This window comes from Rhea pennata, chromosome 14 (assembly GCF_028389875.1).
Source record: "Rhea pennata isolate bPtePen1 chromosome 14, bPtePen1.pri, whole genome shotgun sequence".
NCBI lineage: Eukaryota > Metazoa > Chordata > Aves > Rheiformes > Rheidae > Rhea > Rhea pennata.
In genome coordinates this window covers 8,407,073-8,425,191 of record NC_084676.1, presented here as the reverse complement: position 1 = coordinate 8,425,191, position 18,119 = coordinate 8,407,073, and the positions used below count along the sequence as shown (strand labels likewise).

The window sequence follows — 18,119 nt, the reverse complement described above, 5'->3', positions numbered from 1 at the left end:
TAAGGAGGGGGGCGGGCGCAGAGCTCAACAGATCGAGGTAGTTCGGAGACGGGTACTTTGCGCGGCTCGCCCCGAGGATGCCGCGGCCAAGGCACAAGTTGGCAGGGGCGGCGGAGGGCGGTTTCGGCGGCGGCGCCGCTCCGCCGCCGCGGCCGGTGCCGAGCCCGGTGCCGAGCCCGGGAGCCGCCGCGGCCGCCGCGCTCGCCCCCCGGCCGCTGCCTCGGCGCGGCCCCGCTCAGCGCTGCCTCCCCGTCGTGTTGCTCTAAACGCGTTAATTCTGTTTCACTGCTCACACGCCGCTTTGCAATGGTATTTTATGGACTTAAATCGTCCCCGAGAGTGTGCGGTGAATTGGGGTAGATGGGGAATGTGCAGTGCTGCCTTTTCCCAGGCGTTTCACAGAACTCCAGTTCACTGCTGGGGGAAAATACAGGCTTTGGATTTTGTTTTTCTTTTTTAATGTAGTGAATGCTAAAAATCGACTGGATGCCAGCACACACAAAGATATGTAAAGGGACCTGCAGCATCACCTGGGCGATCGGTTGAATCTGGAACACTGATTCCACAAATATCAGCTAAACTTTGTGTTTTATGGCTTATTGGAAAGGCCAAAAAAAGAAGAAAAAAAGAAAAAAAGAAAAAGAAAAAAGAAAACGAAACCCTGCTGCTGGGTTCTGTTACTTTTTACTCAAAGATAAACTGAGAGTAACTCAGTGAAGTCTAGAGAGGAGACAAGATGTTTGGAGAAGAGGAAGAGGCTGCTAATGCAAAAATATTTCCTAGCAGCAATCAGAGGCTGGCAGAGATTTAGGAGATGGTGTGCAGGTTATCAGCACATGGTTTGATTATAAATTGCGCCCTTTAGCCTGACAAAAATAGTGATGTGCATATTTAGCAGCAGATCATAGAATCAAGAGCTGATCATTATATTCCTTCTGAGACACTAATGTTTCAGGGAAGAAGAGAATATTAATGTCTGTAAGAGAAAGTTGCTCCTGCCTCGTTGAGGAGCAGCAAGGCTGTGAAGGAAGCCCAGCTCCAGGCAGTCACCCTGCACCAGCAGATACCTCCAAAGGGTTGCAAGGACTCGGCCCAGTCTAAGTCCAGCAAAAAGCAAATTGCACTTGATCGTTGTGGGAAATGTCACGGACTTGGCCACACCAAGTTTTTCAGTACAGTAGGAAAATAAGTAGGAATTTTCATTGAGTTTGGAGACAGCAACATATAACAGTATTTGTAAAAGTTTGAGAATGATGCAAATAAGAATACAAACACCCTTACCACAAAGCAGACCCCGCTCGAAACCTCCATGTCCCAGAGCGGAAGGTAAGCAGGGAACAGACAAGGCCACGCTCCCGTAGGTTGCCTGCCATGAGCTACAGTGTTGTGAGGTCATTGCCTGACATCAAAGTATTCTGCAAATTTGCCTAAATCTGGCTGCTTTTTTCTCCAGAACCTGTTTTAATGTAAGGAACACTGATGATTATTTTCCTTCTAGTTTCAGAGCCCACCATGAAGAGACTCGTGGTGCTTTGCGACTGCCTCTGGGCCTGGAGCCTCCTCCTGAATGCGTTGACTGAAAGAAGGTGGGGGAGCTCTTTTTTAATACATCAATATATTTTGGGAACCTTTAATTTAATACAGCACTGTAAGACAGAAATATTGCATAGGCTGTGTTACTACTGAGTGTATTGGGGATAGTTAATCCCTATTCAAATCCCAGCTAAATCTACGTAAGAGAAGATTGAAAGAAAACTACAGTTTATTTGAATAACATTTTTTTCAGTATTGTAAAGAAAACAAAAGCTATCTGAAAAAAATAAAATTAAATGATCTTTTAAACACCTATGCAATCCTTTCGACTCTTAATAATATCTGTTCAGTTCATTCAATATTTCAAATGGGATGCAAGTTTCTTGAGAGGAAAAAAGTGTATTTATTTATTTGTTATTTACTAACCTTATTTTCCCTGAAAGCAGAGGCAAAACTTTAACTTTGCGGCTCAGTCAGGATTGGGTCCAAAGTTAGTACCTGTTCTTGTAGATCCGAAGGAGCCCTTCCAAGGCAAGGGGGCTGCTTGTCTGAAGAAGAATTTGTAGGCACAAAAATCTGTAATAGTTCATATATTTGAAAGGCCCATCTTGCTGCAATTATCTACAAAATGTATGTTGAGCTCATGACTGCAGATGAGTATTAGTGTTAGGAGCAATTTGTAATCATACAACACTTCATCTAATAACTAGCAGGTGAGCTAAACACTACAAAACAGATAGGAGTATACTTGAAGTAAAGTACTTGCTGCCATTCAATGTTAGTAAAGGCGTTAGGGAAAGCTCACAGATACATTTCCGTATTTTAAAAATATTAATCTTCTGGAAATAATGCTACCTAAAGAGCAAAAAGCAGTAGGAGAGGTTTTGGACTGCCACTAGTGATCCCTAAAGGATTTGTTTTGTACCTTGATGGCAGTAGGGTCTTCTTATGCATTAGCAGCTCCAGCTGCACTTATCTCCGGGCTAGCTTGCAGATTTTAAATAGAGTGGAGGGCGCAAAGGTCCACCTGCACAAGTGCTTCTTCTAAAAGAATAGGAATAATAACAGGTGATTGGTGTAGCCGCATTGACATATTGAATAGACAGGACATTTAAAAAATACTTTTATTTTGATAATATATTGAGAAAGGTGAGAACTTAAAGTACTCATTAGATACTTCATTTGGTCTACCTAAAGAATTTTGTGAAAACATGTTTAGCTACATATCTAATACATACACACACACACACACACACACACATACATATATATATAATGAATGTGTGTGCATTTTTAATATGTGAATTAAAATGTATTAGACTAATGTTTAAAAATTATATGGTGTGTCACTATTATAATGACCTGTAGATGGAGTTAGCGCACAGTGTTTTATTATACAGTGGTTTAATATGAAACAACAGTCACATACAGTAACTTTGACATTTTCCTCACAATATACACACCTTACCTAAAATATATCCAGCTTTGAAGCCATTTTGCCACAGCAACTTCATGTGCCTTTACTTCTGGAGGGCTCTTAATTCTTCATTACAAAGAACTATTGGTGAATTAGGTAAAATGACTACAGTCTTTCCATTAAATTCTTCGTGTCATAAAAAGATAAATATGCAGACTACTTTAATGAGTGTTATGATAGAAAAAAAAAGGTCACAGTCTGTATGGCATTCGAGTGCACTTTATTTGGGCACAAAGCTTCGGCGTCCTCCTGCTCGGTTCACAGCGGCCGTAACGGCGGCTGGGGGAACCACGGTGGGGGACGGGCAAAGGCACGGCGGGCTGCGGCACCCGGCCGCCCCGGCCGCCCTGCCCCTAGCCCTGCCTCGCACGCCGCGCCGGCAGACCCGCTCCCCTGTTTGCCCCAGACCCGGGGAAGGGGTTTCACACCCTTCTGGCACCGTAACCCTGGTGACCTTCCGCTATCCTTGAAATGTGTGTGCACAGCAGCTTGACTACTGCCAAGAAGCGCTAATATAGGATTTAATCCAAGAAGAGTCCTTAACTGCAACCTTACCTAAGACGAACGGGAGAAGATCCTGTAGGAGATACTGCACACTGGAGGCAGCAGAAGAACTGTTATTTGGTGACATGTAGGAAATGCGAAAGAAAAAATACAAAAATGTTAACCTCCTTGACTTAAAATTTAACTGTTGGCTTATAAGTATAACTCATACTATTTTTAATAAGTCAAAGCATATGATATGTGTAGAATAAAGAGTATTTTGTTTAAAAACTGGTAGAGATATTGACCTCTTCATCAGAAACCATAATTTATATTCATTATAAAACCCCTGAAAACTGTTCTGCAAACAAACCACAACCTATTGAGATATAATCAAAAGTTAGTAAAACTCTGCAAGTGACAGTTCTGAAACATGTTTAGATTTGCAGCATTAATTATTTAAATCTGTACTGCAAAATAACCTGGAAGCATTTATTTCCTGCACAACAACAACAACAAAAAGCCCTATAACCAGGGTGCCTTTCCTCCTCCGTTCTCTGTTTTATGCATGTGAGATGCACGAACAACGTTGATGCGGCTAGTGGAGAAAGCATGTGTAGATATTTCAATAGCACCAGATCACGTCACACATCACCGTACCCCCACGACAGCCTTCGGTGGGCAGAGCGCGCGCGGACCGTGCCGGGGCCCCGGTGTCCGGACCCGAAAGAAAGGGTCGGACCCTGCACTGCTTTTTGGCCGTAACGCGAGGGACAAAATGGTGTTTCTGAGAGCAGTGTCTTTGGGTTCAGTCGCGATGACCGCCCGTGTTTATAATGGAAGGTTTTCCAGCAGTGACAGAAAAAAAAAAGATGTTGGCTTGGCTTTAAGACAACTGTAATGTATGATGAAGGGAATTATCTATGACGGGGTATTTGGTGAAGGTTTCAGATTTAAGAAAAAGGCTGATTCTGATCTCCTTCTGGAGCAGTCAGTCACTTCTATGCCCAAGGACTTCAATCCTACTTGTACTGATGAAAGTAAGATTTCAGTCGTCGAGTTCAAAGGGCTGAATTCTGTTTTCCTTATTGGGGCAAATCTGGGGGACCTTTGACTGAGTTCGAATGATCACATTAGGGATCTGTAAGTGAAGCTTTACAGAGATGAAAGATTGCCATGTCAACAGATGGTTTTATTGCACATTTGTACGGAAAAGTTGGAGGTGTTCCTCCAAATCTAATCACTAACGGAAAATGGGAAATAAAATGAAGGAAAATTATATATTGATCTGTGGAAGTATACTCTCACATGATTTTCTTCTGTACTCTAAAGGAAGACATCTCTGTATTTTTTGTTTTCTCTTTGTTTTCATGTATATTCCCAGTCCTTAAATATCAGTGTTTTAAATTGTGTTCTTCTTTATATGGAAACACTTTGTAACTATTATAAATTAAACACATTATCTTTTGCTGATAAACGAGCCTTTTACTAAGAAATACATATTGGAATTTTATAACCATTTATGAATAATGAGAAAAACATTAAGGAACTGAAGTTCTCTTTGCTCACCATTTGCGAAAGTGTACTGTTTTTCTAAGCTTTTACTAGAAATGTATAATTTAAAAAAAAGATTTAGGTGAAAGGACCCTAGAAAGTGCTACAGTCTGGTTTTCTGGAGGAGATTTTGTGATCATAAATCAGTATAAGCAAGATTAAACAGATTTTGGAATTATTGTTTGGTAAGGTTATTGGTGGATTACTGTTTTATAGTGTTACCTGTTCTGCATTTCAGCTATGGACAAACCTCACTGCAAGATGAAATTAAAGACAACACCACAGTATTTACCAGAATATTGGATCGCCTGCTGGATGGCTACGATAACCGCCTGAGACCGGGACTGGGAGGTGTGTTACATTGTCATTCTTTAGGTTACATGCTAGAGAAAAAATCATTTTAAACAATGCTATTTTTCCATGATATACTTGCTTCCATTCAGTTATAAAATAATGTTGATACTCAATATCCATTTTTTCAGACATACCGTGCCTTTCTCTGTCTCACTTTACACACACTTCCCCAAAAGAAGAAAAGTCAATGTTGATAATTCAAGAAAACTGCTTCCTGCCCACTAAAATTTTGAAAGTGTCAAGAAAAAAAATTAATAAAAAAAGACCTGGGACCCGACAAATGACAAAAGTTTATGAATCAGGCCTAAATGACATGTCTAAACAAGCAAAAACCCCATTGACTATTTGCATAAGAGGGCTGGTTCTGAAGGGGAAAACATCAACCAACCTTAGCCACGTAAAAGTCTCCGAGAAATTTATAGGATTTTTTTCTACTAAGGTATCTCAAGATTTGTTTCCATAATATTTTGTCCTCACAGCACGGTAAAAATGTCTTTCTCCTTCTGCTCAAAGTGCCGAATCCATAAAAAAAATGCAGAAGAGATACAGCGACGATTTCTTTACCAAACGGCTGTGGCGAAGCCTCCCCTTGGCGCTCCCAAAGCTTGGCTTGGCTTGGCTTCTTCTTTCCCCCATGGCCTGTTTTGGGTCTTTCTGACTCCCGAAGGTAAAATGAAAGAAAGGAAATCTCTGTCCCCCCCACGTACAGTTCAACCTGTTCTCAGGTAACGAAGAGCAGTGCATTACATTAAGAATTCTTGTCCCGTCTCCCGGGGATGACAAGAAAGACAATAAAAAATAAGCTTAGTTATTCTGTGTTTGAGGCTACCATCTTGCAATGGTTCTTCAGTCGGGAGCTGACTTCTTCCGTAGTTTAACATCACTGACTTTAATGAATGGCTGCAGATAACATCGTGGTTATAAAGTGTTCTCTGAGAAACACATTTAAAACTTCGTTGGTCTATAAATTTTTGGGAGGGATTTCAAAATTTTCAGTAAGTAAGATTTCAGAATTTGCAGTAAGTAAGAATCACTTTTTGGGTTCATCTACCAGTATTTTTGCCTGCTTTCTTGTAAACCCTTGGATTACCCTACAAGTAAATGCTCCTTAATCTTTGATTAATACAGCTGTAGAATTCAGTCAGCTGCTACACCATAGTAAATAAACATAGCACGGAAGGCAATAAATAAATGAAACTGTAAACCGTATAAATTCTGGTATGTGTCTACAAGAAAAATGCAAGCACATGATGATATCTTATATGAGTTTTGTAGCTAGTCTGATTTGTTTTACACTTGCTGGAAGAGCAAACAAAAGGAGATGCAGGAAGAAGTATTACTCTCTCATTCTCTGCGCAGCTATTTAAAGAACTCCTAAGCATTTCATATTAAGTGTGAGAGAGATCTTTTTGCAGAAGCTGGTGGGTGGGTGTTTATAGAGACATTTTCTGAAGCCAGACATCAAGGGCATACTGGAAGAATAGGTCTGCAAACCTCGGGAGAGGATCCCCTAGCCCAGTTTAAATTTACTCTTGATGCAGAGACTGTGTAATGTAACTGCTTCTATAGTAGGAAATGACTCTCTTCACAAACCTTAATAGCCATTTGCATTACTGGCAGCTTAAAGCAAAAATGAGTATAGCAGAAGAGTAGAGAGGAGGGAAAACAGGATTGGAGTAGTTTCATTAACCAAGATTTTGAGAAGGTAAAATCGTCTTTGCACATGCTTCCTTCCTTTCTTGAATTGAGTGTTGCATGTTCCTCTCTGGGCCAAGGATCTGGAATATCACAATTTCCTTATCGCTCGGTACGGAATAGCTTCATGTTGTCAGTTTAGCAGAGTAAATTGAATTTATCTATCATATTTCTGAGCTCAGAATATTAGAATTAAACATATCAGGGCTTCTAAAAAAATCCCCCATCTGATGAAATTATGGGCAGCAAATGCATGTTTAAAAACAAATGTAGTAAGAAGTGGTTTTACTCTTTTGACTGCTGGATAATGTGTTGTTCAAAAGATATAAATGGTAGATTTTAAAAAATAAAGATGGACATCTGGGCCAATATTTTCAAATTTGATGCCAATTTATAATAAAGCTTTTGCTTGGGAACTCTGAAATTCTTCTTTACAATGCTTTCTTGTTGAGGTATCTAAAGATGGCCTAATAACCTCAACATCAAGTAATTTTGACATTCTTGATTTAGACACTTTTTGTATAATGGGGAAATATATTCTGAAACAGTCTGTACATAGAAATAACCATTGATATGTTTAAATCAATATATCCCATGTAGCATGGGTTTTGGCGATGGAAGCTCAAAACCTTCAGCTGTTCTTTTTGCTTGGTCTGCTGCTTGGGAGCTTTAACTCTATTTGCAAGAATGGAGGATTCATTTTGCTCCCAACAAAGCCAATGCTGGTTTCTTATAAAATACTTCAATCAGAACAAGATTTTATCCAAGCTAAAGAGAAAGTTAAGAAAGCTACAAAAACTACCAGTACAACACTGTGTTATGATACATAGAATTAGGTCTAAAACTGATTCATTCCATATAATGATGCAGCTATGAGAGAAATTAGGCAAAATATGTTGATAAATTTTACACTGTGTCAAGCACAATATAAATCTGTGTACCACTGATTATGTTCTAACACGCTTTTCTGATTATCCAAAATTGTCTACTGTCTTCATTCAGTGCCCTCTGAGAAACAGTGGATGATGCAAAACAATATATGATACAATTGTTTTCTCCTACAGAAAGAGCCACATTGCAGAAAACGCTCTACTTTTCCCTGTAAAAGCTCTCCTTATACACTGCAGCTTTCCAAATAGATACACTTACAAGACCCAGAATTCTGTACATGAACAGAAATAAAAAAACAGAATCAATTTCTCTCTTTCTCAGCTGTGGAAGAAAAGGTAGCCAGTCAGGTCATTTGTTTCACCTTCCTTGTGTATGGAGAATTCAGTAACAAAAAAGGTGTGACACAAAAAAAAAAAAAAAATGATGCAATGAATTGTAAAAGATGTTTGATCTTCAATAAATTTTCTCACTTATAGAAACAATTTCCTCCCTCTCAAGATAAACCCCGTGATATTTCTCTACCCTGAGTTTGCAAACGTCTTATTAATGGGGTGAACAGTTTTATGTACTAGTGGAGATCTCCGTGGCAGATCAGGCACCATGAAGCCAGCTCTCTCTCTTGGCGAGCTCTCATTATATAGATATATTGTCAGAACTATACTATATATTCATTGGCAAGCCAGATTATACGGGGGAGCATTAAGATAATGAAAAATTTAGAGGTGCAGAATTTTGACCCCACACTTCCAGAACATGTGGAATGAGTGCTACACTGATATTAAGTAGTTATATTAGTGTGTATATATTAGTATATATTAGTGTATGATATTTAGTAGTAAGATATTAAGCCTTTTCTTTTTTCAGATTTTTTTTGAGGTATCACTTCAAAGGGAGACTGGAAAAGCACATATGCTCCATAGAGTACGGAAATGAAAATTATTATTCCTCAAATAATGCAGTAAGGCCATACCCAAAATGAACGGAGCAGCTCTGAGAATTCTGCCATTAAACAAAGATGGAATAATTTTTCATTATAAAGAATATAAAAAAGTGGAATAGGTGACCCAGGGAGAAAACTGAATATGCTTATTTTTAAAAAATAAATGGCATTGTGCCAAAAAAAGAATACATTTTTTTAACAGCGCTATGTTATGCATTGACACATTTACATCTGCTATCAATAATTATTGATGTAAATTATATTATTTAGTTGTTTGCCTCCTTCATATGTGGGCATAGTCACTTAGTCAGACATCGCTAGGAAATAAGCATCTGTTGTACCCATCTCTAAACCCAGACAAATAACTACATTTACAGTTATTTGTGTCTGCAAAATAGAACTTTCCAAATGAATGTAAAACATTCTGAACCACTCCAGAGGATACTTATTAGCTCTATGAGAGGATAATCATTTACAAAAAGCAGGAAGGAGGAGTTACACAGAGTAACATATTGAAGCTGAGAAAGAGGAAATCATGTCTGACATTAAGGAAAAAAACAAACAGTAAAGTCATTAAGGTAATAGCATAATTTTCTGTGGGAACTATCTGGATCCCAGAACTAGGGGTGATCAAAAATAGACTAAATAATAAAGATGCTGAGCTCTTTTCAAATACACGAGCCTGAACAAAATAAAGGATCAGATAGCAGTGGAGAAGAGTCAAATACAAAGGAAAAGTGGAGTCAGTCTTTGGTGACCTCTTGTAGTAGATCCCTGTCTCTGTAGTGGGAGTTTAAAAGCACTGAAAAGCAATAATAAACAATGGAAAAACCAAGTTTCTGGGGTAAGTGAATACGCCGTTGAACTTCGTTCTGGGCTGCCTTGGTGCGGCGAAGGAGGCGAGCGGCGAAGGGCGCGCTGGCGGGCTCGGCGAGCCAGTGGCGGAGGGGTCCTGCGACGGGCGGGGGCTCGGTACCGCACACTGAGGGTCACTAAGGTGCAGCCAGCTGCAGCTCCAGATTTTCAGACTGTCGCTTGTGTACTGGCACGTGTGCCCTCCCTACACCGAAAGGGTGTCAGGCAGTCTCTGATCTTTTAGCTTGAATAATTGTCAATGTGGCTGATCCATTTGAAGGGGATTTTTTGTGCAAAGACAGAAGATTTGTTAATACAGAACTACAGAGGTGAAGAGTGGGTTTCATTAGGAAGATCAGAGTGAAGCTACCTAAATGGAATCTCATTTTGTTGTTGAGTCAAATACACATTAGATCATCCCAAAACAGATTATCACCATTACTTCAGTATTGAACAGAATTGTGCTTGTTTCATGCTGTAAGTGAAAACTATTTGTTGATCTCTTCCGTGTGATGTATATCAAAGTCGAGTGTGACTATCCCTAAATGGAATACGGGTCTATCCCAAGCAATTCATTACTTCCACAGAATGCTTATGTTTAAAGTGATGGAGAGTAAGCCTGACAGTATTATGTTAATTACATTTTCAAATTCATTTTTATGAGAACATTATCTATAAATATATAATAAGGTGATTGAGGTCCCAAAGGAAATTTGGGGATTTGAATTCAGATCTGCACTAAAATTTAGGGAAAATATGGTTTTGGTCTATGTATGTAACATAAATTAAATTAAGCCTAAATGACCCTACTGAAAAGACAGGCCCATACCGCACCCTTACTCGTAATCTTGTAAAGGAATAAGGAGCAGATCCTATACTTAGTCCTATAAGAAAATGGTCTCTTTTTCCACTCTGTAGGGACCTCTTTGACATAAAGGACCACACTGCGGCAGGGAGAGCTGCCCCGACCGGCAGCTGCACGGGCCCCGGCTGCATCGGCGCAGGACAGCGCGTTATTCTCCCTTTCTAGTCTCCCCTACTGTTGCAAAAGAAGAGGCACAAAATTCTCTGAGTCTTTGTGGTGGTTTTTCAATCGCGATACTTCCTGGGCTCAGCCAGGGCAGTTAGTCTACGTGAGGTTTTTTTTAATAGTAATATTGTACAGTATACAGGCATCTAATCTTTTAATTTAAAACCATAAGAAAACCTTTTTCCATCTTTATAATTACAGCACACGCTTACACAGGACATAGCATAGGAACAGACACATTATCCAAAAAGATGGCATTAGTTTAAACTATTAAAATGAGTAATTCAAGTAAGTTTTGTGCTCAAATACAAACAGGTCAGAAAGGAAAATATAAAGCAAATGGTTTTCTATAGATAAATAAGCTTATTTTCTGCTGTTTAAATATATCTGTGCTTTTTTTCTCTTGTTCTCAATTTGCAATTCAATCATTATTCTAGAAATAATGAGCCCCCTGGGAGTTTAAATCGAAGTGTTTATTGTTTTTACTTACTAACTTTGGGAGTTTAACATCATTAGCAAAACATAGTAGTTGTAAACAGTAAAATTACAGTAATTCATGTTGACATCATGTTGACAGATGCTCTCACATATATATGTGGACCAAAACCATTTTCCACTGGTGCAAATTGGTTTACTGCCTGAGAGTCTGTTCTGTGTGTTGAACTTGGAGAGAAATCTGTTTGAGGTTTCCTCTCATATTTAGCACTAAAGCATAAAAAGCAAATAAGGTATTTCACATATTCCTGAGATTTTGCTGATCAGTAATGACTTGGACCCCAAACATTATGGCTGCGTTACAGTTTATCTCCTTAAACATAATGTAAAGTTACTAATAATTTACCTTTTTTAAGCTGGAATCCTTATCAGTTTTACAGATACGCCTATATCACCTATTGTTGATTCGGATGCTATAGTCAAGAGACATGGTTAACATGTTTTACAACTGATTGATTTATCCTCAGCTGTTAGAGCAGCTCCTGGCCAGTTTGCTTTGTTCAGTGGCTTAAGAATTTTCTCCAGTTCTTAGGGTTATTGTGAAGGTTTTGAATATAGTCAGGATCTGAGGTTTCTGAAAAAAAAATGTGAGTATTTCAAGCAGTGTTTAAAACTTCTCATGGTAATCAAGTTGCAAACTGAAAATGGTTAACCTTGATTCTAAATATATACCCAACTGTATGAGTAAACCATGTCCTGTGCAGGAGTGACTCACAACTTTTGGAGTTCTTAACAAACTATGGTTGAATCATCTAATTAGTAAAACAGTAAACAAAAATTTCAGAACTTCCACACAGCTTTGGAGGGGCTCATCTTTCTTTAGTGTGCTCATACACATTTTTTTAAATGTATTTGGAAATGAGGTACACATCAAGGATAAAATAAACCATTTGAAAGGCACTGGTCATCTGTCCATTCTCTTGGAAATCTTCTATCTTATTGCTGAAGCCTTTAGTTTCCGTTTTGTTTCCTCCAAGCGATTTCCTTAAGCTTTAACCTCTCTATTATGACCATAAGTCTCTTAAAACTCTAGAATGATTTTTAGAATTCAGCATACACCACATGATATGCTCCAAAGAGTATAATTCGTGTTTATGTAAGGTAAATCAGTTCATTCTATTATTTTAAATAGAACCACCAGCATTTTGCTTCAGATTGGACTTTGAGTTTATATTGTTAAGGGATGAATACATTGCTTCTGAATTGCTTCCAACATCTGCTGTCTTGGGACTATCTCCTAATGCTGGTGGAAATGCCTCAGTAGAAAGGAGATGGAGAGTAAAAATGAAAGATCTTCAAAAGAGACACCTGAGTTTCAATTATCAATATGCAGAATTCTAGCAGGTTTCATGATGATGTTAGTTTCTCACTCTTCTCAAGAAGAGATGACTCAGTAGCTGGAACTTAAAGAATCTCTTCAGCAACGTTTTACTGGACCTTGTGAAATCTCCATCTTCTTTTGCTGCCAGCTGCTTCATCTTGAGATTTTCATCTCTTGAACTTTTGTAAGAGTGATGGGTTGAAAGAGAGAGCACTTCTTCCAAGTCAATACGTTTTGGATGACCACATGCCTCTTCCTGTAATAGGAGGTTAAATTCTCGCTGTGAACTTTAAGATTAAGTCCAGAGCCAATTAGATGTCAAGGGAGCACTTAAATTTCTTTAGGCCAATTAAAAAGCATGTAAACGATGATAAGGTCACGCATTCATTTCACTGGCTAGCCAACGAGGAAGTTTCACCTATCCACTGCTTTTGTCAGCAGTCACAGTAGTCTGTACACCTCTCAGTCACGGATATGAAATACCTCAAATACAAAAGACATTATCAGGCAACTCAGCCACTTTACAGTATTTTGCTTTCTGTGACTAGAAATAATACATTGGAAACTTTATCCTTTGACTTTTCAAAACGAATGCTGAATATTACTTTTGCTATCAACTGAATTTTGCACTAACTTGCTAACAGTATACAAGTGTCTTTCAGTGCATTATAAGAATGATAGAATCAGATCTAACATTACATCTGGATTAGTGCTGTCTCATGGAAAGGGATATTTTATTGTATATGATATATTAAGCACATTTACATTAAACTACTTACATTTGTAGAGATTTATAAGTTGCAGACATTTTTCAAGTGCAGTAGTGAAAAACTTAGGTGTATACCTTAGAACATTCATTCTTATAATAACTTTTGGGTCATATATAGAAATATATATATTGTTATTTGTTGCTTAATCGTGATTCCTTATTTTCACTCCTCTTTTGTCAGAGCTTAAGTTAATCTTGTTTATTTTCAGGCAGAACAGCATATTCATATTTCAACAGTTTGGAATCTTTTGAACTTGAAGAGAGTTCTGTTAAATTATTTTTTCCACTTAATTACTTTACAATATTTAAATACCATTATATAGTTAATACGGACCCATGTATATTTCTTAGGCTTATGATAGTTTTTTGCCTGACTTTTTTTTACTGAGTCATATTAGCCTCTTTTGGGGGAGATTACTTCTACTTTTCCAAATTTCTCAATTTATTTATCTGAAAGCTATTTGAGAAATGCATCCATCCTTCTTCTATAATTGAAATTTCTATTAGAAAAACCCATGCTAGTTTGTGTACTAGTATAGTAAATATTCAGACTTGCGTGACTCTCAATTCTGAAAGCTGATGGGGTTAGCTCCACTCAGCACTGCTTGGTTTATGCCTCCAGGTGGTGTCACTCCTTGTAGATGTATTTAAATCAATCGAGTTATGTTGACACATGCCATTCTGGGTGAGAATTTTGTGGTATGTACAGCCTAGAAAATACCAATGTGTTCAGGAGTGGCTGGTAACGTGTACAGAGAGGGAGGAGAGGAAGGAGGGAGGTTAACCTTGCAGGTCTCTCGGAGGGACTTTCACCAGTGGTTCTGCAGAAGGCGGATGCTTTGGCTCTTTCTGGAAATCAGCACCGGTTCGGGTGTCTCGGGCTGAATGCTCTTTTGCGACTACTAAAATCACAAGGTACTTGTGAAATGGCCAAGGGCACTGTGCCACTGAGCAAAAGTACAGCCTGAAAATCACTGAGAAGTCCAACTTTAAGATATGGCATGTGCCTATAATCTATTTTATGTACATGTTATATATTTCTGAATTATTTTCGCTAATCTGTCATTGGGGCCTGTACAACAAATTTTTTAGTTTGAAGGAAATCTAACAACAGTGTCAATATCAATTTTAAAACATTACAAGATTACAAAATAGAAAGTTTATGTAGATGTCAAAAAGACATAGTAGAGATGCTTAGTTGATATTTATTGGGAATAGTTTTATCTTGTTTTTTGTTTATTGCAGTTATAAGTAATGCAGCCATCTCTAACTCATGCCAATAAAATATCTTTATGTTTTTATACATCCTAATGTATTCTCTCTCTCTCTCTTTCTTCTACATTCCTGTGTCTCAATACTAAATACATAATGCATAAGCCAAGGGTTAATTATTGGAGACCTTCATTCAGCTTGCCCAGAAACATCAAATACCCGATACGACATCTGAGTATGTAAAATATTCAGCACTGTTTATAATGTCAGGCAAAAAGCTTCATTAGTCGAGGAGTAAAAAGATTTACACAGCAGCAGAACTATGGCATCTATACTTTGGCATCACAAGTCATGTCTCAAAAAGTTTTACGGAAACACTAATAAAAAATGTTGCTGACAATATTGACTGTGAAATTACATCTAGAAGCAATAAATTATCATGACTGTATTGTAGACCAATTTTAGAATGGCTAATCAAAGCCAATAAATTTTCTATTTATTGTGAGAATTGGTAGTGGTTAGCTCTAATGAAGGCTGTTGATAGACACTCACTGTCCTAATTTCCTGCTTCATCAGAGCGTGTAACTGAAGTGAAGACTGACATCTTCGTCACCAGTTTTGGGCCTGTTTCAGACCATGATATGGTAAGTGATGGCCTACATTTCTACAGCATTCATCTTCTCTTGTCTTTTTAATTTGGAGGATACGCAATCTCTGCAATAACTTATTTACTCCTTTTAAGGCTGTTTTTTCACACCCTTGATCCTATAATGCTGTCAGCTTTTATGTGCAACCATTATTGTTAGCTGTGACTACATTTAAGTGCCCTTAAATTAGCAGCCTCGGTGACTTTAATAATGCGTTTTAACATAACTTATATTTGCTGCATAATATATTAGGAAATGCATTAGGGTTTGGATCAGTACTCTTCAGATAATGATTACTCAGGTCCTAGCTGGCACATCACTGATCCAATTTGCCGAGAAAGACCATCATCTTAAAATGCAATTAGCACATGCCTACAGTGTGACATCCGTACGGTCTAACCTGTATTTTTATATTAAAAGCTACTGATCAATGGGAAGTGAATTTCCTAGATCTTGGCTGCTGAAAGAGAAGATTAATGAGAGAATTAGTGTCACTTCTTTATGGCATGAATATGAAAATCAAATTGCTAGATAACTGCAGGGGATTCATCAGTTCAGAAAACTGAATGAAGCTGCTGTGAGCTCTCGTCTTAAGAGATATTAAAAGTTGTGTAAAAATACGGATAAGGTACTTAAATTTTTCCATATAAATGGGGCTCTTACAAGTAGGTTGCTCTTGAGAGGGAAAGCCTGGTTTGTACTTTCTAATATCTACTGGATGCTGTGTTAGGATAAATGCTGAAAACATTCTCATTAATTTACATGATAAAAAAAAGGAACAAAACAGTTAAATCCTGTAGCTAGCCACATTCAGCTAAAGACACTCACCAAAGGAAAAAGGAAAGAAAAGTAAGAGGACAAATTATCACGGAAAAGCAAATGTTCCATTTATCACTACAAAATTGTCAGTTATTTAATTTGAACTAACACAATTGACAGGCCTTAAACACCAGGTAATAACATGTTTCTGACCACTCAAAAATATTAAGGGAGGAAATAACAGGAGAGTAACTGTACAAGACAATTATGTTCCTAAATGCACTTTAAGCATTTTCCTGATGGCTTCGATAATAACAGTCATAAAATTACAACCAAATTTATAATTGCACTTGATGCCATGATGTTTAAACCTGAAAGATTACTTGGAAGCACAGATTATTTGACCAGTCCTTCTGCTGAGAAGTCTTGCTAGTGACACACAATCTAGGGAAACACCTCAACTAATGACTGAGTAGTCTCCACAGTGCACATATACAATGCTATAGCTAAGAAGCGTACAATGGAGAATAATAACTAAAAAAGTTTGTTTCAATGATTTTTGCTTTCTGTTCTACCTGTGATAATCTTGTGAAGTTACAAGTTCTATTTACTACTGTAAATGATATATTAAAATGGTAGAAAGTCCTTGGTTTAAAGCTTGGTAGAAACCAATGACATCCACTATTTTTATTCTGGTGATTAGTTCAGCAAAGCACTTCACCTTGCTTTCCCATTTTGGGATGCAAATAGGTAACCAGCCACCATGGTGCCAGCTGAGATCTTTAATTAAACAAGCATACAACTAAAATATCTTTTTTAAGTGAATAGGCTTTGAATTAAAATTCTAGCAGCTGCAGTATAAAAGTGATTTGAGATTGTTCCATTTTTTGAGAGGCCTTGAAGAGACCTCTTTTTGGGAGGTAGCTACCTATTTTCTGAAAACTAAGCTCCTTTAAATTATTGAGCTGGACAGATGTTTGTGGGAGGTGAACAGACTAATCGATATAGGCAGATGAAAATACTCTTCAGATTGATATTTGTTTGAGTTGTTCTCTACAAATTGCCTTGCAAAACTACTATTTGCTCTCTTGAGTCAGATTTAATATGCAACTCCAAAAATGAATGGCTAACAAATGAATGGGCATAGATGCTTTCCTGCATGTAGACGTAATATTATAAGCAACCAATAGGCTTGCTGATGCACATGGATCAGATCATATTTGGACCTTTACTTCTACTTACTTCTACTTATATTTGGCAGATTTAGGTAATAAAACTATTAAACAGAAGGTAAAGTTAATTTGATATTCCTGGGAAAACTGGTATTTGTGTGGGACTTGGACTTCAGAGAAGGATAAAATACTGATGTCAAAAGCAATCTACTTCCAAAATTAGAAATAGTTGCATTTGAAAGAAAAGCATTGACCTCAGTATAGGTGAATTATTATAGCAGAAGCAATCACTACCTATGAAAAAAAAATCTCAAAAATAATTTAAGATCCCATACCACATTGTCTCCTGATTTTCACTTACTTAATATTGGAGAAAGACATCATCAGTCTCTTAATAAAGTGTGTGAACAAGAAACACAGAGACAAGTGTTCACATGTTTTGAAACCTAAGGCACTCCAGATAGGTATTTAGCATAAAACTCCTACTCACCTCTCCTAAAAAGTAATGTCTGCGCAGCCTACTCATGCTGACTCTTTTGCTTAAGAAAATACATGTGAAATAAGAGACAAACACAAAGAGAAAGATATACCGAAGAGCTTACCGGAATATAAAGTTCATTTGTTTCAACCTCAGTGCAAATTCAGTGTAAGGTCCTCTGTGCATACGGCATGTTGGTTATAGGCACTATCATTTGAAGGCCACCCCAGAATTGCCCCAGCAACCAGACTTTGTTCATGCAGATTGAACTGTGAGATTCAGTCACAGGGAGGCCTCAGAAGCAGTTGTATTGGCACACTAGGGAGAAGGATGGGTTCCTCTAGGAGCCCCAGACTGACGGCTGGGAGCTGGGAATGAGTTATTCCAGCTGACGCCATATGTTGTGAAACCACAGCCATAGTGAGGCACCAGGCATACCTAGACCATCTGTTTG

General features: G+C 38.0%; 1 protein-coding gene across 1 annotated transcript in view; it reads left to right on the top strand.

Annotated features, from left to right (window-relative positions):
* The first annotated feature begins 1,498 nt into the window (after positions 1–1,498).
* Positions 1,499–18,119, top strand: part of GABRA1 (gamma-aminobutyric acid type A receptor subunit alpha1) — a 38,161-nt gene continuing 21,540 nt past the window's right edge. Inside the window, exons 1-3 of the mRNA XM_062587088.1 lie at positions 1,499–1,586; positions 5,286–5,398; positions 15,186–15,253. Coding sequence (XP_062443072.1) covers positions 1,513–1,586; positions 5,286–5,398; positions 15,186–15,253 — 255 coding nt within the window. The 5' untranslated portion in view covers positions 1,499–1,512. The remainder of the gene's footprint in view (positions 1,587–5,285; positions 5,399–15,185; positions 15,254–18,119) is intronic.